A 24,681-nucleotide genomic window follows, 5' to 3' on the forward strand; every position below is an offset into this window, starting at 1 on the left:
GGAGAATGTGCATGCCAGGGCCTTCAGCCACTGCGAATGAACTCCAGACACATGTGCCCCCCTTGTGCACGTGAGCAACTCTGCATGCTTGCTGGCTACGTGGGACCTGGAGATTCGAACTTGAGTCCTCAGGCTTCACAGGCAAGCACCTTAACTGCTAAGCTATCTCTCCAGCCTGAGTTACAGTTTCTATACCCTCAGTATTCACAGACATACCTAGCTAAGTAGCACACTCCTTCATTTCACGCCATCACTCTCTGATGCTTTCTATTCTACTGTCCTCTGTGGTATTTCACAGCAGTGTCTGGGAAGTACAGCCGTATTGCCACTGCAGTGTTACAGGTGAGAACACAGACTAAGCCCAGTATTATCCTTGACACACGTTTAAAAAATATATATGTATATATATATATATATTTTATTTATTTGAGAGCAACAGACAGAGAGAGAAAGACAGAGAGAGAGAGGGAGAATGGGCGTGCCAGGGCCTCCAGCCACTGCAAACGAACTCCAGACGCATGCGCCCCCTGTGCATCTGGCTAACTTGGGTCCTGGGGAATCGAGCCTCGAACCGGGGTCCTTAGGCTTCACAGGCGAGCGCTTAACCGCTAAGGCATCTCTCCAGCCCTAAAAAATATATTTTTAAAATTTGTTCTTGCAGTGTTGGGGATAGTACCTGGGGTCTTATGCCTGTTAGGCATGTCTTTTTGTTGTTGTTGAATCCATCCCTGTTCCTAGCATAGGGGTCCTAACGATTTATAAATGCGCAAGGGAGTTTGTGGACTGAAACCCTCACATACATATGCCACTGGGTCCTGCTTTCACTCCGAACAAGCACACCCTCCCTCTCATCGAAATCCCTGCTCTTCTAGACATGGAATACTCCATGTCACCCTTGTTGCTTAGTCTGGTATACATGCTTGTGTCCCTCAGAGTTGGCGCCATTCTGTGGGCAACTGGTTGGCAATGTCCCACATCATCTCCCTCTTCTGTGATCTTCCAGCTCTCCTGAGTAGCTGGTAAAATTTCCTTGGGTGCAAAGCTGGTTGATTGATGGCCAGTAGAGCTTCTTGGGTAGGCCAAGTATTCAGCAAGGGCAAGAGCCCCTCCACATGCACCTTTCCTACCTTCCAAAAGCACGCGAGGCTGGCACGTCCTCATAGTAAGGAGCTTTAAGAAAAGGTTCTGAAAACGGATCTCTGTGACTCCTTTGAATGTCACCCGGAGTCACGAACACATTTTCCAAAGACTCTCGGTAGGCACATGTGTAGCCAGGTTGCTACAAATGTTTCATAAAACAGTACTCATCTTTGCACATTTAATGCATGCTGACATTTTCTACTGTCCTATGCTATTATTTTAATAATTATCACTAGTTTAATTGTACATTTATGGGCACTTCAAACAAGACCTTTGATGAAACATTTGTTTAAGTAAATGTAAGTATGTGTGCATACAGTGTGTCATGAGCAAGTCAGAGTAGTTGACTTCCATTTCCTTAAACATTAAAAAGTTTGGGGGCTGGAGAGATGGCTTAGTGGTTAAGGGAGTTTCCTGCAAAGCCAAAGGACCCGAGTTCAATTCCCCAGGACCCACATTAGCCAGATACACCAGGGAGGGGGCGCATGCATCTGGAGTTCATTTGCAGTAGCTAGAGGCCCTGGTGTGCCCATTCTCTCTCTCTCTCTCTACCTGCCTATTTCTCTCTCAAATAAATAAAGAAAAAGAAAATTTAAAAATACTGGCAAACTTATTTATGAGGCACAGTGTGATATTTCAACAGAGGTAAATGATACATAATGGATATCTCTGTCTTTTTACTATTATTTTCTGTTGGTACCTTTAAGCTCCTCTTTTCTAGTTATTCCTATAATATATGTATCCAACTCTTCAAAGCCCTGGCTGGGCTGGGGAGATAGCTCATTTGGTACAGTGCTTGCCTTTCTACTGGGAGGACCCCAGAGCCCATCTTAAAAAATTTAAAAAGCTGGGCGTGGTGACCTGTGTTTGTAATCTCAGAGCAGGGGAGGAGGTGGAGACCTGGGCTCGCTGGCCCATGCGTCTAGCCTATCTTGCAAATTCCAGGTCAGGGAGAGACCCTGGCCCAGAAAGAAAAGTGGAAGGCGCATGAGGAAAGACACCTGAGTTCCTCTTCTGGCCTCCACATATATGTGCACACACCACGCATGTGTACCCCACCCCACAAAGCACACCCTCTGACTAATGGATCTAGAGCTACACCTGAACTTCAGATGAAGACCTGGCACCACCCAGATGTGCCAACAGTGCCCTCTGCTGGGCCGTTTTAAAAAGAAGCCCTCTGATGAAACACTCATTTAAGCACCAGTCTGTCTGTATACCCTGTGTACGACCATTGGTTGCAGCCCCCAGAGTTTCAAGAAGTGACGTTTTTATAACTTTCCTGGAAACATTTTTTTTTTTTTGAGGCAGGCCAGGCTATGGAGGGGATCCTGGACAGATGGTATCTATTTGCTGTTGGGCACTGCCAGGCACAAGCTAGAGACTTCAGGAGACGGGCCTGAGCTGCCAGGCATGGCTAAGGATCCCCGGCCTATAGGAGGCCACGCCCTCTCCAAGCCTGGCACACTTGAATTTAGGCTCTGTCCATAGCCCTGTACCCTTTGGCCAGTTGCTTAGGAAACTCCTTATCAGCCTTCGCATAGCCCATCCCTCTGAGACCCTAGATCACCTGACCCCACCCACCCCAGCCATTGCCTACGTGCTAGAATCAATGTCCCTATATGCTAATTAGGCATCAGAAATAAACTTGGTACATCCAATCCCCTTAGGATCCTCCTCTGCACCCTCAGATGCTTATAGACCCATTTTCCCTGACAATAAACCGAGAGGAATGTTCACACCGAAATCCCTCCCGAAAGTCCTTTACTTTCGCGAGCTCAACCACCCCGGTTGCCTGGGCACCTTCGCGGGACTGCAGATGGCAGTGAAGCAAGAATCCAGGAATCCACAATTTGCTACCATCTAGCCCCAGGACAGGCACCCTGGGAAAGGCCTCGGTCTCCCCGCCCTCCCCCCCCCCCCCCGGGGCGGCCTGGCCAGGGGGCTGGAGCTCACATCTCTGTGGCCAGCAGGCTGGGCTCACTGCAGCACTCGGCATCTTCATCCATCCGAACGTTGCAGGCTCTGCCCGGAAATGGCTCCTCCCGGCTCGCCATGCTTCTCTGGCTCTCACAGGAGAGGCACCTGCGGTGTCCAGGGTGAAGACAGGTTACGGGGGACCTTGCTGCTGTAGGATTCACGGGCCACGGAGGACCGATCCCAACTCACCTCGGGCGCTGGCCCAAGACGTTTAGCCCACCCCGTGCCTCAAGTTTCCTCCCCTGTAGCACTGAAGTAATACAACGCCTTGCCTGACTCAGGGGCAGGTTGTAACAAATGCAAAAACAACAGCCCAGACAGTGTTTGGAAGAGTGCGAAAGACTGTGTGTTTAGAAGAGGCGTTCTGCACCATGCCATACAGGGCAGCACAGGTTAACAGACAGTTGGGCCTCTGGGCAGCTGGTTGACTCAGTGGACAAGTCCTTGGCGTCATATTTGGTGCATCTTTGGTTCGGATGCGGAAGAAAAGGCACAGAGAGAAGCCGCTTCACTGGGAGGGGCTGTTCTGAGCAGAGGGAGGGAGGCTGAGCGCTTGCTGAATCTGGCTTTGTCCTAAGCTTCAGAGCCCTGCGTACCTGGATGCACTTTGGACCAGAATGTTGTCCCCTTCTAGTCATTTCTTTTGCTTTAGCCAAGTGCTCCTCCTTTTCCTGCCTATACGTGGCTCAATACTTCCCTCCAGGTCTATTCCTATAGACGCTGCATGCCTGGGGGTCTACTCTCTCAGACTACGAGCCCATCTGGGATGATCCCAATTTTAACTGCTGGAGCCAAGTGCTGGGCAGGTGCCAGGCCTAGGAGAAGCCCAGGCAGGGCCCCGGGCAGTGTTCTCTGGGGGTCGTCTTTGGATTGCCGCCATGCCCCAGTCGGAGGTGGCAAACTGCTATGCCAAGCCAGCCTTTTAGAGCCGTGGGGAGGCTCTGGTCAGGGAAGGTTGTAAAAACGTGCTTTGGTATGGTGTGAACGGGAGACGGAGCAGGTGTCAGGCGGGCAACACCGCTCTCCGGGGAAGCTCGGTGCGCAGGTCTCACAAAACCAGAGGCAGCGCTGGACCACCCCTCTGCTTCGGGGGTAGACGGGAAGGAAGCCTGGCTGTGTCTCCTCTTCACTCGGTTGAAGCTTAGCACCCCAAGCTTTTATTTTTTTTATTTATATTTATTTGTTAAAGACAGAGGGTGGCTGCTTTCATGTGAGCCAAGGAAAGACAAGCCAACCCTAGCGAAAGCCTGTCTTTCTCTCAGGTCTAACCTGTTTCTACACCTAGCAATCCAGGGTTCAAGTGTTTAGTATCAAGTAAATTTTGCCTCAGATGGACTCCAGGTGGTTAGAGCATCTTTCCCCAGTGATCCTGCACACCGCTCTTTCTGCAATCCGGGGACCACCGCAGCGTTTCCCAAGTGTTTTAAAGCATAATTGTAGGAACATTACCGTTCAGAAGGAAGGTCAGTGGGGTCTATGCATGTTGTAAGATAATGAGTGTTTACAGCCACCGTCTCCTAACAGGAAAACTCATCCAGGAGTGGCTGGTGTGTAGACTTCAGACTCTGCTAAGTGCTTTTAGGTGGCTTACAATGTTTTAAAGATTTTAAAAGATGTGTAAGGGTAAGTTTGCAGCTATAATGGAGAGGCTGTGTATCTTCTGAAGTGACAAAACCCACGCTGAAATTTCAAAAGAAATACATTGTAATAATGCTGTCGTAAGTAACGTTTTCATGACTGCCTGTTTTCTATATCAACACAGTCATTGCGGGGAATATCCAGAGCATTATCATTGCTTAGCCATTGAATTAGAACATTGTTAGTGGAAATTGGAAAATTTATTTGTGACCTTCTGCAGAATTCATTTATTCTATTTCCTATATTTGCTGAAGCTAATAAAAGTTTTCAAACCAAAAAAAAAAAAAAAAAAGACAGAGGGTGGGAAAGAGAGAATGGGCACACCAGGGCCTCTAGCCACTGCAAACGAGCTCCAGACGCATGCACCACCATGTGCGTCTGGTTTACATGGGACTTGGAGAATCAAACCTGGGTCCTCAGGCGTCACAGGCCATGCCATTTGTATGTGCCATGTGTCACTAACAGGTGCCGTGGTGGGAGAAAAGAGAGTCCTGGTGTCTCCTCCCCTGCTTTTTCCTAAAATTCATTCTCTCATTTAATCTAGGACCAAGTTTAATAGGAACATACCTCTGAGGGGGCAATTTTTTTTTTTTTACTTGAGGTATTAGTAATGGATATAAACAGCCTTGGTTGTTAAGAAGAGGTTTTGGTACAAGGGAGAAGGTGACATTATTAGGAATGAATCTTCACAGGTGGTGGCGGAGGTGTAGGGTTGGAGAAAAGAGTTGATCCATCAAAAAAAAAAAAAAAAGGCAAGAGCAAAGTGCTTCATCTTCATAATCTTTTCTATGCTAAGCCAGCCTTTCTAACCAGCACTCAAAATCCAGTGCCCTGTGCTTCAGAGATGTCCCCAGGTCTCCTGAGTCCAAGGGCTCACTGCCGTTGGGTGGTTCAAGCAGCTAGTCTTCCAGAGAGTACTGGAGATGCGCTGATGGCCAAGATGACTCGCCTGCCATCCGGTGTTTAAATGACGCGGTTCCCATAGTGCAGTGGGTCTCACGTTTGCCTCACAGACATTGGGATGTGTAGGCTATGGGGGACTTGCACGTGGCCGCACGAAAATGGGACACTAGGCAAGTATGCTAACTCCTCCGATGGAAGTAGCATCCAGACACCTGACCAGAAAGACACGAGAGATTCTGAATTATGTTCTGAGCTGTAGAACTGGACAAAAGGCAATCTCTCCAAGAACCTGGCAAGCTGGGGACTCTGTCCCGTCTGCTGTTGGAAGAGCAGCCCCGTTGAGGGTGTGATGAGGTGCATGCAGCATCTTCTTCCTCCCTGGCCCAGGGAGCCTGGAGCTGCTGAAATGTGCAGGGAAGGAACCTCTGCACAGGCCCAGGCTGCACTTCCTGGGGTCTAGATGCAGCTCCGATTGTCCCTGGCATTTCATAGCAGTGCGTCTTCCAGCACGAAGCAGTGAGAAGGAGCAAAGAACTTAAAGACATGGTCAAGACCCCAGGAGCCATTCTGCCCTAGTGCTACGGAGAACGTGCACTAAACCCCAAATGCCCATCCTGGTGGTAAGGGGAGCTAGGAAGAAGTCATGTATGCATCCTCCCATCTCAACTGAGCAAAAGGCCAGGTTTGGGAAGAGACCTGGGGAAAGGGCGAGGGATGGGTTCTGTAGTATAGCCTCGAGCCACACATCCCAAGAGAGTCACAGGCCCACATGCTCAGGAGGGTTGAGAGAGGAGAGAGAGGCAAAGAGATTCGTCAGAAGTGTAACTTCCCAGCAGCATCACCCTGCTTATCCTCCACATGCCCGTCATGTCTGAACTGGAGCAGGACTTGGCACCTCTGGGGCACCAGCCTCCGCGGAAGCCGAGGCTGCAAAGTCCCTCTGTTCTGGTGGCCGGGCTGTGTGAGGCCCACGCCTGGGCTCTGATGCCCAACCTCCTGCTTACCTGTTGGAGCTGAGCTTGCATGCCGCCTCGTGGCCCCGGAGGACGGGAGATAAGTGAGGCCCGTGGTCCTCCACCGTGCCGGCAATGCCGGAGTAGCCGGTGGGAGGGAGGAGGCGGCCCAGGGCAGTGTTGTTGGCATTGTTGATGTTGGCATTGGAGCCGGTGGACGAGTAGCTGCTGGGTGTGAAAGTGGAGTCCACGAGTTTCTCATGGGATGGTGACTCCGTGTCACCTTGGTTGTTTCCTGTCTTATTGATGTGCAGTGGGCGCTGCGTGGTGAAAGTCTGGGGGAAGGTGCTCCGGCTGTCGCTGGGGTAGTAGCTGACATGGTTGCCAAACAGGCCCCCGGCCCTCTACAGGGAAGACAGAAAGGTAGGTGGAAAAAGCCCCCTCAATGATGCCCCCCCCCCCTTTCTGTGAGAAGCCTCACATGATGATGATGGTTGAGAAGCACAGGCCATGGGAAACCAGTTTTCCTTCAGAGAGAGAGACACATAATCCGGGTACACACAGAAGGAGAGACCCAGGCCCTCAAGTTTCCATGGCCTCCCTTAATTAATTGATGGACAAATGATGAGGGACAGGAGCTCCCTCCCTTGTGAAAACTGAGGCAGGCAGGAGGCTGCTAATGTGAGACCCTCCCTGGCAGTTCCCAGTGAAGCCCTGGAGACTCCAGTTGGATTTCAGGGACAAGTCTGGGATGGCCAACCGTCACAGCAGCCAGCTGCTGAGCTTGGCAGAGCTTATTGTAAGAACTGAGGGTTGGGGAGAGGAGCTGCAAGTTGACAGCCAGATCTTAAAGAATGAAATCCAAATGGCTCATAAAGCTACGAATCGTGTTGGTCAAATGGAATAGGAAGTAAGAATGAACAATCCACTGCCTCGACATCGTGAGTGCCTTTCCCCCGGGAGATTCTTCAAGATTCCAAATCAGGAGCAAGTGTTTTCCTTGTCCTGGAAGCAGTTTATGAGCCTGGTCTAATCCTTGCTATCAGGGTGACCCTGTGTTTTGGTGACAACCTTGGCTTCTGGGGTCTGGAGGGAGGGGTTACCCTGGTGCTGCGCTCCTGAGGCCATTCAGTGATGGTGGTGAGGATGAGGATGTGTGGGTGGCCATGGCAAGGAGGCCTGCACTTCGTGCCCTGCGTGCTCCATAGCTTAGGGGCCACACTTGGGACCTGGGGCAGGTGAGAACAGAGCCGTGGGACTACTCTGGCTAGTGGCCCCGCCCCTGCTGGACAAGGCGTTTCATCCAGGTGCCTTTGGGCTGAGGCAGGTTAACGAATTCTACATTGCGGCTCAGCCCTGGATAATTTCCCCACTGCCCCTGATGGCCAGCCTTAGTTTCCAGGAACGGAGGAAGGTTGCGGGGGGCCACTGTGACCTAGATGTCACATGCTCCATCTCAACGGGACAAATGACCCTGCTGCCACATGAGAACCCAGACCCAACATGGCCAGTTCTCCTGATTTTTTTTTTTTTCAAGAAAAAGCTAGAAGTTTGTATTTTTACCTGAATGTACCAGATGTTCAACAATTAATGAACAAAATAGGCCTTCCGATTAGGTCTGGCCTAGGATCCCACGCTGCACCTTCTAATGGAGAAGTTTCTCCTAGGAAACTTTGTTCTTAGGAATAGGTTCCTCTCCTTCCATGAGGGGACATCTAAATGGGAAGTGCTTGGAACCTGCCACAGAGGTCAGTTCCCCTCCCGCCCCCCCCCCCGCCCCCCCCCCTGGGGCTTTCTTGGCAGAAAACCAGCCCAGTGCTGCTGTTCCTTCAGACTGGCCTTTGTGAAGAACGCTAGTCACGGCACCTACCCTGAAGATGTCATCTTCAGAGGCAGCAGACACAGCCTCCTTCATGGCCTTGTCCAACTCTTCCTCAGCAGTCAGATCTCCAGAGATGGCCCGACGGATCTCAGGCCCGATGTCATGCAGCGTGCGCAGGCCGGCCTGGAACCCAAAGGGACCCATGAAGACCCTTGGTTCCGCCCATAGAACTTCCAGCCAACCAGCACCTTGGCACCTCTCTTCAAGCCTCCTGCCCCTCAGCTTGTCTACCAGGCAGCTGGGTCTCCTTGCCAAGGGACAGGCTTCCCTGTGACATCTCTTTATCACCCCCAGGGTGGAAGAATCCACTCATCGATCCAGAAGGAATAGAGATTATCAGGCATTAAGAGCTGTTTCAAGAACCCTAGCAATGCTCCCGAGGTGCAGAGGCTGGGAAAACAGCAAGGACTATTGAGGGCAGTGTGTGGGCACAAAGGCCAGAGAAGAAGGCATGTATCACCTTCCCTCCTATCCACCCTTGGGCAGGCTTTGAGCTCTCAGGGACTTTCCTTGTGAAGGGTCCTGGCCTCCAGCTGCCTGGAGAGACTTGAACCCTAGCTAAGGTCAGAGAGATAGATGACCAGGACCTTTAGCTGCCGGCCTGTCCCTCCCCGCCCCCAGCCCCTCACCTGAAGGGACAGAGCATTCCTCTGTGAAGGCTTGCCCACCAGCCCCTGCTCTTTGCGTTTCTTGAATTTCCGGAAGTACTCTTGGATCAGGAAAGTAGCATAAAATTTGCCGACTGTGACCTCATCATCTGAGACATACAGAAAGGAAAAAGAATTGGGTGATTCCACTGTAGTTTCTTCTTTTTTTTTTTTAGCACCTAAAATTTCTTTAATATTGTAGCTTTAATTTTTTAAATTTTTATTAGCATTTTCCATGATTATAAAAAAATTCCATGTTAATTCCCTCCCTCCCCCCCACACTTTCCCCTTTGAAATTCCATTCTCTATCATATTACCTCTCCATCATAATCATTGTATTTACATATATACAATGTCAACCTTATTTTTTATTTTTGTTTTTTCAAGGTAAGATCTCACTCTATCCCAGGCTGACCTGGAATTCACTATGGAGTCTCAGAGTGGCCTTGAACTCACAGTGATCCTCCTATCTCTGCCTCCCCAGTGCTGGGATTAAAGAAGTGTGCCACCATGGCTGGTTGTAGTTTTGATTTTTTTTTTTTTAGGTTAATGGAGGAAACGTATGTAAGAAGGTATATGGTAAAAAGTTTTCTACCCATCTCCTATCCGCTTACTTTCCACCGTCTAGTAACTAACCTTATTATTAGTTTCCTGAATACTTTTCCAGAAATTCTTTATGAAAATATATTCTTGGGCTGGAGAGATGGCTTAGCAGTTATAGCACTTGCCTGAGAAGCCTTAGGACCCAGGTTTGATTCCCCAGATCCTACCTATGTAAGCTAGAGGCACAAGGCGGTGCTAGCATCTGGAGTTTGCTTATGGTGGCTGGAGGCACTGGCGTGCCCATTCTCTGTCTCTCTATCTGCCTCTCTCTCAGTCTTTCTCATAAATAAATAAATTCTTATTCTGATTTTATTTTGAGACAGGGTCTAGGCTGGCTTTCCACTTCAGCCTTCTGATCAGTATACGCTACCATGTCTGCTTTTTTCTCCCACCCCCCCCCCAATAAAAAGGCAGACTATTGGCAAGATTATTTTTCACCTTGCTTCCCCTCCTGCCCCCCATGAATGGTGACCCTTTGCTAACCGTTGGTAGCTAACGCAAAAGTGACTTTGCTGACTCTCGCTCGGCTCCAGTGGTCATCAAACGACAATTCCCCTAACTGCAAACACAGTTCTATTTCAAGAGGGGTTTGGGGGGGGGGAGCTGGTGGAAGAAGGCCCTTCCTCCTATTGAAGTTGGGGGGTTTCCTTCAAGTCTGGCAGACTGGTCTATCAGACGCTGTGTCCCTGATGGGCTCGGTACTCAAGCTTACACATGACCAAGTCTGTGTCTCGAGGATGGGGAATGAGCCGGGCACGAGGGGAGCTCTGAGACCCCAGGTGAATGTGACTCCTTCCTCTGTCTCCTGTTGTCCGTGAAAGGGACAAAGGCTGGGTTGTCTCAGAGTTCTTGGTATATAATGATATATCTTGATATATAATGTCCCTTGAGCATTGCCAACTCCACAGCAGTAATGGGCCTTCCTTTCCACTTGGGAAGTGGGTCTCAAACAGGGGGGGGTGGATGTCAATTATTAAGGAAGCTTCAGCAATGTATGAGGTGTGACAGTTAAAATAAGTAATACACGTAATATACTTCAGAATGACAAAGGGTTGACAATATTCAACACTGTCTTGCTTCCTTGCAACACAGTTACTGGTTTTAATGGCTCACATCAGTTACTACAACTTTTTGTATAATTTTACTGAATAATTTAAATATTGGACACCTTTGCTCTCAACACACCTTATGTTAAAGAACTCTATTAATGCTGGAAATCACTGTAGGAAGGTTGCCTATGATTTTCACATGGGATCATAGGAGGAGCAATATAAAGCACTTGTTGTAAACATGGTCTTTGGCTTAATCGGCATGAGAAATTCTGCTCTGAGAAGAGCGAAGATAATGGCAAAAGATGGGAGGGCTCTCAGGGGACTTTTCTTCCAAGGGACTAGAGCTATCCCAGAGCAGTTAGCCCAGTGACTAATGGGGAAAACCTACATATTGTGGAGTTCCCATTCAAGTTCTTTCTCTAAGTTCTCTAAGTTGCATCAAAGGACTTTCCTGTCCCCATATGCAACTGTGGGATTGCAGGGAGCACTCACCACCTGCAGGGGGCACCACCTGGTCCAGGAGCTTCATGCTGGTCCGTTTCCAGATCTTCTTGATGATAGCCCTGAGTTCCTCATTGGCTTGTTCCAGGTTCCCTGAAGGAAGGGGTTGCAGGCTGAAAACATCCCCTGCATACAGTAGGAAGCCACCAATGGTGGCCTTAGCACTACATTTCCTTCCCCTCTTGCCTTTTCCTCCCCAGTCTTTCACGTCAGCTCTTTTCTCTTTTCCTTTCTTTCTCTCTTTGTTTTGTTTGTTTTTGTATTTCGAGGGAGGGTCTCACTCTAGCTCAGGCTGACCTGGAATTCACTCTGTAGTCTCAGGGTGGCCTCGAACTCTCGGCGATCCTCCTACTTCTGCCTCCCAAGTGCTGGGATTAAAGGCGTGCGCCACCACGCCCGGCTCCTTTCTTTCTCTCTTTTTACTTTCTCCTTCCCTGTCACGCCCCTGCCCTATGCCATCTTTTCTCCCCCACCTGTCATTCAGCCCAACCTGTGGTTCTCCCCTCCTCCTCCCCCAAGTTGCTTTTCTACGCCATCCTTCCTTCCCCACCTGTCACTCAGGTCCACCTGTAGTGCTTCCATTCCCCTGGCCCAAATTGCTTTTGCACTCAGGTAGCCCTTGGAGCCAGGGAGCCTGTAGCCACTCACTTCTTAGCTAGGGCACTAATCATCTTCACTGAGCAGAAAACAGGGAGGGCCGATGAAGGAAGAATAATCCATGCCTCGCCCCCCAACCCCCTGACATCACGCAGGGGCACATCTGTGTCCACAGGAGCTCTGCCCCAGTCTGCCATGGGGAGAAGTAAGATGTAAGAGTGGAGGCAGGAACCAGAAGACGTGAGCTCTTGTGGATTGAACTTCCTTTGGAAAGTCAGGCTTTTCCCTCCACTGGTGAATCAGGGTTTATCAGGTGCGTGTCCCGTGCAGCACAGGGGACATAGGTCTTACAGTGGTGGAGAAGGAGAACTAAGAAACAGCTGTGGCAGGTGTGCCAGACAGGATCCCAGTGGGCTCCCCAAAACACCTGCCCTTCCCCACCAGTGCTCACAGCTCTGCACAATCCCTACGGGGGAGGAGGATGTTACACCTGTAGTGGTTGGCTTACAAAAAAAAAAAAAAAGCAGAAGAGGAAGCCAGAGAGGTGGGCCCTGGCCGGCCTGGAAGAATGCGCCCTGGGAATGACATGAGGACGGCGGTCGCTCAGTGCCGAGTGTTCCCCAGCTGCGGGACAGCTAGCCAGAAGGTAAGTGAGGACTGCAGACCCACAGTGGCAGGAGATGAACTCAACCCGTGACTTGGGTGAGCCTGGAGGCGGCATCTTTCCTAGAGCCTCCAATGGGGAGCACAGCAAGACTGGTGTCCTGAGGTTAGTTTTGGGGTGCCCCACGCAGAGCACCCAGCTACTCCATAGCTGGACTTCTCATACTGGATTATTACTTTTATTTATTTATTTATTTATTGAGAGAGAGAGAATTGGCACACCAGGGCCTCAGCCACTGCAAACAAACTCCAGACGCTTGCGCCACCTAGTGGACATGTGCAACCTTGCGCTTGCCTCACCTTTGTGCATCTGGCTCATGTGGGATCTGGAGAGTCGAAACATGGGTCCTCAGGTTTTACAGGCAAGCGCTTTAACTGCTAAGCCATCTCTCCAGCCCATTGGATTATTGAGTTAATAACTGGCTGTTGTTTGAAGCAGGAGAATGTGTGGTGATTTGCCCTGTGGCAATGGTAAAGACACTCAGGCCACAGCTTCCGTCACCCCATGGCAGGTGACGGGGACTGGTGTGAGCACTGGGTCAGATGGCTTGAGGAGCACGGGCAGCAATGGGGAGGAGGACAACCTGAGGTTGTCACTGCAGAATCCAATTCAAGTCACAGCGGATGCCAACACACCCCTGGGCTCTAACAGAGGCTCCTAATGGTGAAGATGGTTTATGGCTGCTGCTGCTGTTGCTGCTGCTGCTGCTGCTGCTTCTTCTCCTTCTTCTTCTCCTCCTCCTCCTCCTCCTTCTTCCTCCTCCTCCTCCTCCTCCCCCCCTCCTCTTCTTCTTGTCCTTGTCCTTGTCCTTCTTCTTCCGTCTGAGATAAGAGTTGTCTGTGTAGCTCAAAATGGCCTCAAACCTATGATCCTCCTGCCTCGGGCTTCCGAGTGTCTGGATTACAGGCATGTGCCGCCCTTCTGGGAAGGTCAGTGGTTTCAGACACAGCCAGCGAAAGAATCCTGACTAAATAATGTTCAAATAAACTCATCATTGATACAGGGTTAGGTAGAGTGTCCCCCAAATTCATGCCTACCTGGAACCTATCTAGAAATAGAGTGCCCCCCAGATTTATGTCTACCTTGAGCTCACCTAGAAATAAGGTCTACGCAGATGTAACTGCTTATGATGTGGTCACACTGTGTTCGGATAGACCACAGATCAAATGTGACTGGTGTCCTCAGAATAAGAGAAGACCCACAGAGGCTCGCAGGGTGAAGAGAGAGGTAGACACTAGAGGGTTTGCAGCAGGAGCCACTGGAGGGCACGGGGTGCCTGTGACTACAGGAAACCAGAGGAAGACGGGGGACGCATTGTCTCTCCAGGGCCTCCAGGAGAAGCACCTTTTGTCTACAAGTGAGCGGCTCTCCTGAACTGTGCGGGGAAACAAGTTTCTGATCACTTGTTGTGTCAGACTCTGGAAATGAACATTCTTTTAGGCCTTGATTTATTCTCAGAATGATCTATGTCGCTGTGGAACGTCCCTGGCAATTGCTTCCTATCAGTGTTGTGTAATCCGTCCTCAAAAATGAAACATTTAAGTCTTAGGAAGTGAACAACTCACAAGTCTCAGACAGCTCCTCAGTTTACAAGGCTCACGAGGCCTCCTCTGTATGTAACACAAGCTGGAAATAGCTGCTGGGGAGAGGAGACTGTGCCATCAGCCAAGCCACCTGCAGGGCACGCGGGCAGGCAGACAGGCGCCATCAGGGACCAGCACTGGTAAGACGTCACCCATGTTGCGGTGGGCTCTTCAGCAGTGCAGCTGCCTTTGAGTCATGGGTACCCCTGTAAGAAATCCCTCTCCTGGCATTCTGTGAACATCCCAGTAAATTCACTGTGTCTCCAGGTTGCACTTTGTTACTTTGGTCTGTCACTGGTGTCCCGTGTCTGGGGTGAACGTTCATGGCTTTGCAGGAAAAGTTAGCATAGCATAACAATTGTGTCAAGTTGTTTTGCTTTTGTTCTTTTGTTCTCAGTGCTGAGGATTGAGCTCTGGGCCGTGCGTGTGCTAGGTGAGTGTATCACTGGGCTACACACCCAGCCCTAATCCAAGGGTTTTAAAACATCTCTCGGTATTCCAACAGACGAGAGCTCTGGTTCTCACGATACTTTTCAGTTCCACATGCAAGAACCTGGAAGGTGAGGACTAATATGCTTTATCCTTAAAAATTGCAATGTATGGGGCTGGAGAGATGGCTTAGCGGTTAAGCACTTGCCTGTGAAGCCTAAGGACCCCGGTTCGAGGCTCGATTCCCCAGGACCCACGTTAGCCAGATGCACAAGGGGAGTTCATTTGCAGTGGTTGGAGGCCCTGGTGCGCCCATTCTCTATCTGTCTATTTCTCTCTCTGTCTGTCGCTATCAAATAAATAAATAAAAATAAACAAAAAAATTTTAAAAAGTTGCAATGTTTTCTCAAATTTCTTCTAAGAACATGCCTTTGTCTCACAGTCTTACATAACAAGTTCACAGAAGGTCTGTTTTTAATGAGTTCTGGGACATTACAAGGCCCTTGGTGGCTATTCTGAAGTCTTTGCATTTTGAAGTTTTCTCTTTTAATTCTTGACTTGCCTGCGTGGCTCGGCAGCTGGCTCCTCTCCTATTCTTGGGAGTTTCCACTTCCACAACAGCGGCTGTGTGTGATTACTTGACAGCCCCTCTGCATCGCTGCCCCTTACTGGCATCATTTTGTTGGTATCTGGTTTGTCTGGACAGTGAACATTCAGCACTGCCAAATCTTGGCATCGGTGCATGAGCGGTTTTTTTTTTTTAATTGTTGCTTTTGTTCCTTTATTGGAGCCACAGCTCACATCATTAATTTTTTAAAATTATTTATTTATTTGAGAGCGACAGACACAGAGAGCAAGACAGATAGAGGGAGAGAGAGAGAATGGGCGCGCCAGGGCTTCCAGCCTCTGCCAACGAACTCCAGACGCGTGCGCCCCCTTGTGCATCTGGCTAACGTGGGACCTGGGGAACCGAGCCTCGAACCGGGGTCCTTAAGCTTCACGGGCAAGCGCTTAACCGCTAAGCCATCTCTCCAGCCCTCACATCATTAATTTATACCAAGCTTTAAGTACTATGATCTATTCCTCCAGTGATCACCCTGTCTTCACTCCTTGGAAAAGCAAGTCCTTTCCAGAAGAGGACTGTAATAACACCCACAGTGGAAAAGCTGGAAAGGACAGGGCTCGGGAGATGGCTCCACGGATAAAGTGTTGCCAACTCAAGCTAGGGTCCCTGAGTTCAACTCCCAGACCCCACGTGGAAAGCCAGAAGCCACGTGGTCTTCGGTCATCCCAGCATGTTGATGGCAAGATGGGAGTCAGAGACACGGACACACGCACACACACATGAACACGCAAACATGCACAAATAAGTGATAAAATTAAGAATTTTTAAAAGGTGGAAGGAACAGAGCTAAAGGAAGACGGTTCCACTACACAGTGATATCCACACTGATATAGTAAACTTGCTTCCAGTTTTCTTCTGTTATGTGCACATGCGCATTAAACATCCACACTAATCTCACACTGAGTCCTCGTACTGGCTACTCATGATGTATTTCTCAGCCTTTGCGCTTGTTTTGGTTTTATTTATTTTTTTAAATGTTAGCTCATTATTGTGACATGTATCTTGCCGGAATGATTTCCAGTCTTCTCATTTCTTTCATTTCTATTACTCTCTGGAAGGGTTTATCTGAAAGAAGGTACCACTCTAGGTGACTCAGTGGATTAAATTCCAGATGGCACCACCTTCCTTTATTTTAAAAATGTCTCAAAATGAGTGTTTTTTTTTTTTTTTAAAGTAGGGTCTCCCTCTAGGCCAGGTTGGAATTCACTATGTAGCCTCAGGGTGGGCTCGAACCCACAGCAACAATCCTACCTCTCTGCCTCCCATGTGCTGGGCTTAAAGGGATGTGCCACCATGCTTGGCTACAAATGTCAAAAGGAAATGAGACAGAATGTTGTGTCTTCTTGGACCTGCTACAGAGGGCACCTTCCATGGTATGAAGAGAACACTGGCTGGACGCCCAGGGTTAAGTGGTGTCAAACTCTAGTTTACATGTGAGATGTCTATGCAGCCGGTTCTAAGTGCAGCTTTGCAGACACATCCTCGGACATCTGGATTTCCAGATGCATCTGATGCTCACTTGGCCTTTGGAAGCCCTCACGGCCCATTCTGAGCCTGGTGTTCTTTGACCACACTCTAGGGAGCACCATAGCAGGCTGGAGGCCCTTGGAGAGTGCTAACATCTTCTTGGGTGCGCTGCATGCAACCTTTTGCATAGCAGTTGGTCAATACTGACCAGTGAGCGCCACGTGACCTTTGCCAGGGCAGCTGCTCACCTGCGGGCACCTATGTGCAAACTAGAGGTGGAAGTTCCCAGGGCTTAAGGTCTGAGTGGTGCTGTATAAGTGGGACCTTCACATTCGCCAATGTACGTAATGGACCTCACTGTACTTACGGCTCGTCACTAGAGCCCCTTCCCAGCTTAGGTCTCTCTAGTTTCAAAAGAGACTCCAATGCTTGGGAGACCCATTCGTAGCCATTATAAGTCCAGTATTGACATGGTACACTTGGTCCTGCTGCAGGTGACAATCACCTCTTTTAATATTTTATACCCTAGGCCTTCAAAAGATCCTCAGGGGCTGAAGAGATGGCTTAGTAGTTAAGCACTTCCTGTGAAGCTAAGGACCCTGGTTCAAGGCTTGATTCCCCAGGACGCATGTAAGCCAGATGCACAAGGTGGGGCATGCATCTGGAGTTTGTTTGCAGTGGCTGGAGGCCCTGGTGCACCCATTCTCTCTCTCTCTCTCTCTCTCTCTCTCTCTCTCTCTATCTGTCTGTCTCTTTCTCTTTCTGTCTGTCACTTGCAAATAAATAAAAATAAACAAAAAAATTTCAAGGGCTGGAGAGATGGCTTAGCGGTTAAGCGCTTGCCTGTGAAGCCTAAGGACCCCGGTTTGAGGCTCGGTTGCCCAGGTCCCAAGTTAGCCAGATGCACCAGAGGGCACACGCGTCTGGAGTTCGTTTGCAGAGGCTGGAAGCCCTGGCGCGCCCATTCTCTCTCTCTCCCTCTATCTGTCTTTTTCTCTGTGTCTGTCGCTCTCAAATAAATAAATAAAAAAATAAAAAAAATAAAAAAAATTTTTCAAAAGATTATCAGGGGCTGGAGGAATGGCTTAATGGTTAAGGTGTTTGCCTACAAAGTCAAAGGACCCAGGTTCAGTTCCCCAGGACCCATGTTAGCCAGATGCATAAGGGGGCGCATGCATCTGGAGTTTGTTTGCAGTAGCTGGAGGCCCTGGAGTACCCATTCTCTCTTTCTCTCTCCCTCTTTCTCTGTCAAATAAATAAATAAAACAATAAATAAAAATAGATTTAAAAGATCATCAGTATAACTCTTAGAGTTTGATGGAAAGGAAAATAAATAAGCTATGAGCAGGGAGACCGATCAAGAAGCAAAGGCAATGCCAGCGTGCCAGACCTCTTGGAGGCTCAGAGAACATGTTGTCAGTGTCTTGGGGGGCACCGATGCTGCGTGGACCAGAACATCTCTGGTGGGATTCCTCCCCAGTGCCCCCCATTCCCACTTGCCAGTGGTCCAAAAGGGACCTTACCTTCTGTTTTGATCCTCAGGGCTGTCCTGACCAGGGCAAACAAGGTGGCGTTGAACATGACTGTCCCATCACTGTTCAGCGGCATGTTCATGGAAACCAGGCGCTGGAGAGGAAGGGAGACAGAGCTGTAGAAACAGCAGGGCAAGAAGCTGGGAGGGTCCCAGAGACGAGGATGGGTGTGTTGGGGTGGGATGGGCGTGAACTTAGTCACTACAACATTTCAAAACCATTGTTTTCTTTCACTTTCTAAAAAATACCTTTGACACATGCTGGGTCACTATAAACACAGACATTGCCTACCTATAACTGATGGCCAGCCCCACAACGCAAGACCCATATTCCCCAACAAGGAGGGTCCCTGTGAGAGACAGGGAGAAGGCTAACGATGGTACCAACATGGCTGTATACACAAACTAGTAAAAAAAAAAATAAAATATATATATCTTTATCTTTGAGAGAGGGGAAGGGAGAGAATGGGTGCACCAGGGCCTCTAAGCCACTGTAAATGAACTCCAGACGCATGTGCCACCTTGTGCATCTGGCTTACGTGGGTCCTGGAAAATTGAACCTGGATCCTTTGGCTTTGCAGGCAAGCACATTAACTGCTAAGTCATCTCTCCAGCCCATTTCAGAAACTGTCAGGGAGAAGCTGGCTCTGTGGTAAGTACCTTTCCCCCCTCCACTGGTCCCCCCCCCCGACTCCTTAGACACTTATTTCCACAAAGAGGTGCTAGTCACCCAGACTTCTCTGCTTGTCTGCTCAGACTTAGGCATGGGTACGATCTCTGCAAGCAGTAGTGAGTGGCTGTGTGCCAGGCACTTCCTGCGATCCACCTGTCAGGAGGCACTCTCCAGTTCCCAAAGGAATACAAGGAGGCTTGTGTAGGGGGCAAAGTACACCCTTGTTCTGCTTAGTGACACATATACCTCTGCCTCAACCTGAACCCCAAGCTAGCTGGCCCAGGCAGGATGGCATTATTCTCCTCCACCCCTCGAAACAGGTGCCCCTGGGGTGCCACAAACACACATTAGGTCGTCAGGAGGAAGCAGCATGACTGCGCCTCGCTACGGCTATGATGCCATCCTTTAAATATTTTTTCATTTATTTATTTGAGAGAGAGAGAACAAAAGGAATAATCATGTCAGGCCCTTCAACTGCGTCTGGCTGATGTGGGTCCTGGGGAATTGAACCTGGGTCCTTTGGCTTTGCAGGCAAGCACCTTAACTGCTAAGCCATCCCTCCAGCCTAATGCCATCCTTTAGATGACATTGAGGTCTTTCTTTATGTTTGTCTTTTTGCCATACTTTCCCTAATAACAGGCTTGTTCTGACCCTCATGGACACTGTTTTAAAAAGCTTAAAGCCTAGCTCTCAGCCCACTCAGGCTGGTCTAGAGGTCATAGTGCATATACTTTAGCCCCCTCTAGGTGGCACTGATCTCACATCTGATTTGCACTTCTGTTAGTGTGCACGAGTACGTGTGTGTGTGTGTGTGTGTGTGTGTGTGTGTGTGTGTGAAGAGCAGAGCCTGGGACTCAAACTTAATGGCGCTCACTTTCAGGGTCAAGCAGGAAGCATGCTTATCAGAATCTAATGTGTTTGTTTTAATCTCTTTTGGGTCATAGACTCCAAGTGACGTGTCCTGGCCTAGGTAAAGTTTGCGTTTGCGTGGGATTTTTATGGCTCCTCAGATCCCGAAAGCCTGTCTAGCAGCCCTCTAACTTCAGAGAAAGAACTCCTTATCCCTCATCCTACGTGAGGAAGTCTGTCAGGATGCCTGGCTGGTGTGGCCTGATGGGCTGAATAAGTCCTTTATTAAAACAGGACACACGTCTCCCTCCTTGGGATTTGAGGCATTCATTCTCTTATTCTTAACAGAGTAAAAAAAAAAAAAAAAATTTAGACCTGGAAGGATCTTTAAAAGATAATCTAGGGCTGGTGGTATGGCTTAGCAGTTAAAGGTGTTTGCTTGCAAAGCTGAAGGACCCAGGTTCAATTCCCCGGGACCCATGTTAGCCAAATGCACAAGGTGCTGCATGTGTCTGGAGTTTGCAGTGGCCGGAGGCCCTGGTGCACTCATTCTTTTTCTCTCTCTCCCCCACCTTTCTCTCTATCAAAGTAATTAAAAAAAGATAATCTGGCTCATACTTGTTTTCTTAAGTACCTAAAATCAAGCATCACTTCCTGACAAGGTCACAGAGACAAGGAGGTATCTTGCCTCCTATCTTTGCTATTTTTTCCCCCAGAAACCCAAGTAGGTCATCTCTTACTTTGCAGGCCACACGGTGAGGACACAGCTTCCCAAACCCCAAGGGAGGCTGAATTCGCCGCAGCAGGGTCACCACGTCTAGGTGTTTGATTCTACCTCTAGAGGAGGAAGGAGGAGAACAGTCAGGGGGTTAGGACTCACTCACTGGGGGTGGGGGGCCCCAGAGGGACCCTCCCCATGGGGTGGCATGCTGACCAAACCCTGTGCAGGGCAGAATTGCATGCTAAAACTCCAAAACCAGTATACACACTACAATTTTAATGAAGAACTTTGTTATGCTCAAGGTGGAAGGGTACAATTAAATTCCAATATGTATTTAATAATAATAATAAAAAATAATAACTATCTGTCCAAAAGGCATTTAGGGAATACCAAAGGTGATTGATAAATAAGTCTTCTTACACCCGAGGGCAGGATGGGATTGAAGTCTTCCTGGCCTAAAATTCTCAATACAAGCACTACTGGCGACTCTTTAAGTATCCAGGCCAGTCAGAGGTACCTGGTCTCCTTGCGCTGGCCCTCAGTCCTTCACCCTGGGTCTGGTGCAGGCCAGTGCTTTAGTTAAGCCCACCCCATGCTGACCCATCCTGCACCTCTCTGACAGGGTCAGCTCAGAGTCAGGATTTCCCCCAGGACACTTACTTGGCCTCCGGGTCATACTCTGCCCAGATTCTTTTAAATTCGTCCAGATGATGGGGACCAAGGATGGACCAGTCCCTTGTCAGGTAGTCAAAGTTGTCCATGATGACAGCTACAAAGAGGTTGATGATCTGCAGGGAATAGTGAGCACGTTGAGGTGTTCTCCGAGCATCCTACACCCTTGCCACCGCCAGCCACCTCGTTAGGCAGCGCTCAGGCAGGGCGGGAGCCAACATTCCTAAACACGGCAATTTGCCAGCATTTGAAGCACTAACTGCTAAAACTTGAGCCTCTTGGAATGTGTCCCTGCGCCCTTGAACATCGTGAGGGATCAAGCCCCACGGGTGGACTGGACAGCACCTTTTGTAACAAACCGCCAAGGACAGAGTAGCTTTATGGGGCCGGGTTTCCCTTACTCCCGAGTAAGGCCTCAAAAGCCTAGAAAAGTCCTGTAGGACAATGCCACCATGGACATAGCCAAGGATGGCCGAAAAGGAGGTTGGCTGAGTTGCCCCGGGCCGAGGTGGCCAGCCCTTCTTAGTGGAGAGGCATCGCTAGGAACATGGTGCTCTCTAATGGGCTCCTTGCCGTGTCTGCACACCCCCCCATCCCCCTGAGCCCCAAGACTTGCCAGGAAAGCGCACAGCATGTAGAAGCTGATGAAATAGAGCACGGCAAAGCTGCTGCCACAGGGCGTCTCCGCCTCCGTGCTGTTGCTGGGCTCCGACTCCGGCGCGCACTTTTTGCCCGGCATACAGGCCAGCATGATGTCTTGCCAGGCCTCCCCTGTGGCACACCTGGACGAGAGAGACGATCCAGAGTCCCATCCCAGCTGACTGCTGTCACCCGCACAGTGAAACAGCCCTCGGCCTCCTTCCCCCCCCCCGCCGGCAGGAGCTACCGAAAGGAACTTGGCGTCTGGCATTCTCGGAATGCTGACATGATCACTAAATGCAAGTTTAAAGCATGATCTTGCACGTTTTAAAACTCTACGTACACCCCAAGTGTCTGAAAAGCTTGCTCTTGTTTACCCATGTGAAGTTTTTAGATTTAGCTGTTGGGACATATTTTATTTTTGGTTTTTCGAAGTAGGGTTTCACTCTAGCTCAGGCTGACCTGGAATTCACTATGGAGCCTCAGGGTGGCCTCGAACTCATGATGATCCTCCTACCTCTGCGTCTCGAGTGCTGGGATTAAGGCGTGCGCCATCACACCCGGCTATTTTGGACATATTTTAGTGTAGATTCATTTCATTTCATTGCTATACAGGTGTCTATGAATGCATCATTACAAATCAAGCATGGCTCTAGGATGGGTAGGTTTCTCTAAATATATATATATATTTATTTATATTATAAATATAGCATATTTATATTTATAATATAAATAAATTATAAAAAATAAGTATAGCATATTTATATTCATAATATAAATAAATTATATATATAAATATGCTATATTTATAATATATTTATATATTATATATTTTTATTTATTTTATATTTTAATTTTATATTTTATTTTATAAATTTATTAATATTTATATATCATACAATATATAAATATGAATATTTATATTTATAATAGAAATAAATTATATATAAATGTGCTATATCTATAATATATTTATATATTATATATTTTTATTTATTTTATATTTTAATTTTAATTATATTTTATATTTTATATTTTAATTTTATATACTTATTATGTATTTATTTTAAATAGTTATTAATATTTACATATTATATAAATATGCTATATTTATATTTATAATATAAATAATCATTATATTAATTATACTAACATATATTTTATTATTGTTATAAATATATTATATATTTATTTATTTACTTAATTTATGAGCGTGAGAGAAAATTGGTGTGCCAGGGACTCTAGCTACTGTAATCGGGTTCCAGATGTGTGTGACATCTTGTGCGCATGTGTGACCTCGTACGGACACATCACCCTGTGCAGCTGGCTTATGTGGAGTCTGGGGAGCTAAACCTGGCTCCTTAGGCTTCACAGGCGAGTGCCTTAACTGCTGAGCCATCTCTCCAGCCCAAGATTTTTTTTTTTTTTGCTATTACAATTATACTGCAGTGAGCACGCAGGTCTATGTTTTGGGTGTCAGCTTAGAATGGCCAGGTGAAGAAGGCGCTTCATGCCTTCATTCCTCTCAGCCAGACGTCCTTCACTAGTGTCATCAAAGACACACCGGCTCTTGCTGTCAGTGAACTTTAAATACTGTTGCTCCTTGGTGGCATGAAATGATACTTCACTGCTATGTCAACTTGGCGGGACTATGGCAATGGCTCGGTGGATAAGACATTCACCTCTCAAGCTGGAGGACCCGAGTTCAATCCCAAGCCTCCACGTAAAAAGTCAGACACTGACATTGAGACGGGAGGGGGGGGAAGGGGAATTGCCCGGGGGGCTCATGGTGAGTGTAGCAAGAGAAAGAAAACAGTAGCAGAGAAGAGACTCCAGAGAGACAAACCCTGCCTCAAGTGAAGTGGGACAGGCGAGGACAACCCAAAAGCTGTCCTCCACATTGCACATACATGAACATGCACGGATAAACATCAAAGTAAAGATTACTGGTTTGGGATTTTGATTTTTATCAAATCAATTGAATAGTATGCGCATACTTTTGTTCGCCTAACTCAAGAGTGATGCGTCTTCTTATTCGTTTGGCAAGTCCTTGATATTTTTATATGAATCACGTTGTGTTTATGTCTTATAAATGTCTCACTCCAGTCCATGGCTCATCTTCAGCTTTAGGACGAGTCTAAGCTTTTAATTTTTTTTTAAATTTTTTTTTGGTTCATTATTTATTTATTTATTTGAGAGCGACAGACATAGAGAGAAAGACAGATAGAGGGAGAGAGAGAGAATGGGCGCGCCAGGGCTTCCAGCCTCTGCAAACGAACTCCAGGCACGTGCGCCCCCTTGTGCATCTGGCTAACGTGGGACCTGGGGAACTGAGCCTCGAATCGGGGTCCTTAGGCTTCACAGGCAAGCGCTTAACCGCTAAGCCATCTCTCCAGCCCCTAAGCTTTTAATTTTAATGTGTTGAAAGTCATAATTTTTTACTCTGTGCCTTTAAGATCTCATTTTAAAGAGCCAGCCCTATTCAAGACATTCTCTTTTATGTTCTTTTAAAGCTTCATCTTCATCTTATTTATTTATTTTTTAATTTTTCGAAGTTGGGTCTCGCTCTAGCCCAGGCTGACCTGAAATTCACTCCGTAGTCTCAGGCTGGCCTTGATCTCACAGCGATCCTCCTACCTCTGCCTCCCATGTGCTGGGATTAAAGGTGTGCGCCATCATGCCCAGATTTTTAAAGCTTCTTTTTAATGAAAATTTTATTTTATTTTGTTATTTAAGGAGCTAATCAAGTATTGAACAATGTATTTTATTTTATTCTGTTTAATTTTTTAAATTAATTCTGAACTTTACTGTGTAAAATACTGTAATCATATCACATCTTAGCCATATTCCTATTGGGTTACAGTCTTGTAACCTCTCTTACCCACTCCCATTCCACAGAGGGTCCTCTTCAGTGGGGTCACTGGTATTCACC

The 24,681-nt window shown here is 48.1% G+C and overlaps 1 protein-coding gene across 6 annotated transcripts in view; it reads right to left on the reverse strand.

Moving 5' to 3' along the window:
* Positions 1–24,681, reverse strand: part of Cacna1c (calcium voltage-gated channel subunit alpha1 C) — a 669,544-nt gene that overhangs the window by 6,904 nt on the left and 637,959 nt on the right. For all 6 annotated transcript variants that reach the window (XM_045137293.1, XM_045137289.1, XM_045137291.1 and 3 more), the window contains 9 exons: positions 21,727–21,892; positions 21,099–21,226; positions 20,458–20,554; positions 18,188–18,290; positions 11,291–11,392; positions 9,126–9,253; positions 8,485–8,619; positions 6,666–7,018; positions 3,097–3,225 (listed from right to left, as the gene is read on the reverse strand). In XM_045137293.1, coding sequence (XP_044993228.1) covers positions 3,097–3,225; positions 6,666–7,018; positions 8,485–8,619; positions 9,126–9,253; positions 11,291–11,392; positions 18,188–18,290; positions 20,458–20,554; positions 21,099–21,226; positions 21,727–21,892 — 1,341 coding nt within the window. The remainder of the gene's footprint in view (positions 1–3,096; positions 3,226–6,665; positions 7,019–8,484; positions 8,620–9,125; positions 9,254–11,290; positions 11,393–18,187; positions 18,291–20,457; positions 20,555–21,098; positions 21,227–21,726; positions 21,893–24,681) is intronic.

Source organism: Jaculus jaculus, chromosome 18 (assembly GCF_020740685.1).
Source record: "Jaculus jaculus isolate mJacJac1 chromosome 18, mJacJac1.mat.Y.cur, whole genome shotgun sequence".
Classification (NCBI taxonomy): domain Eukaryota; kingdom Metazoa; phylum Chordata; class Mammalia; order Rodentia; family Dipodidae; genus Jaculus; species Jaculus jaculus.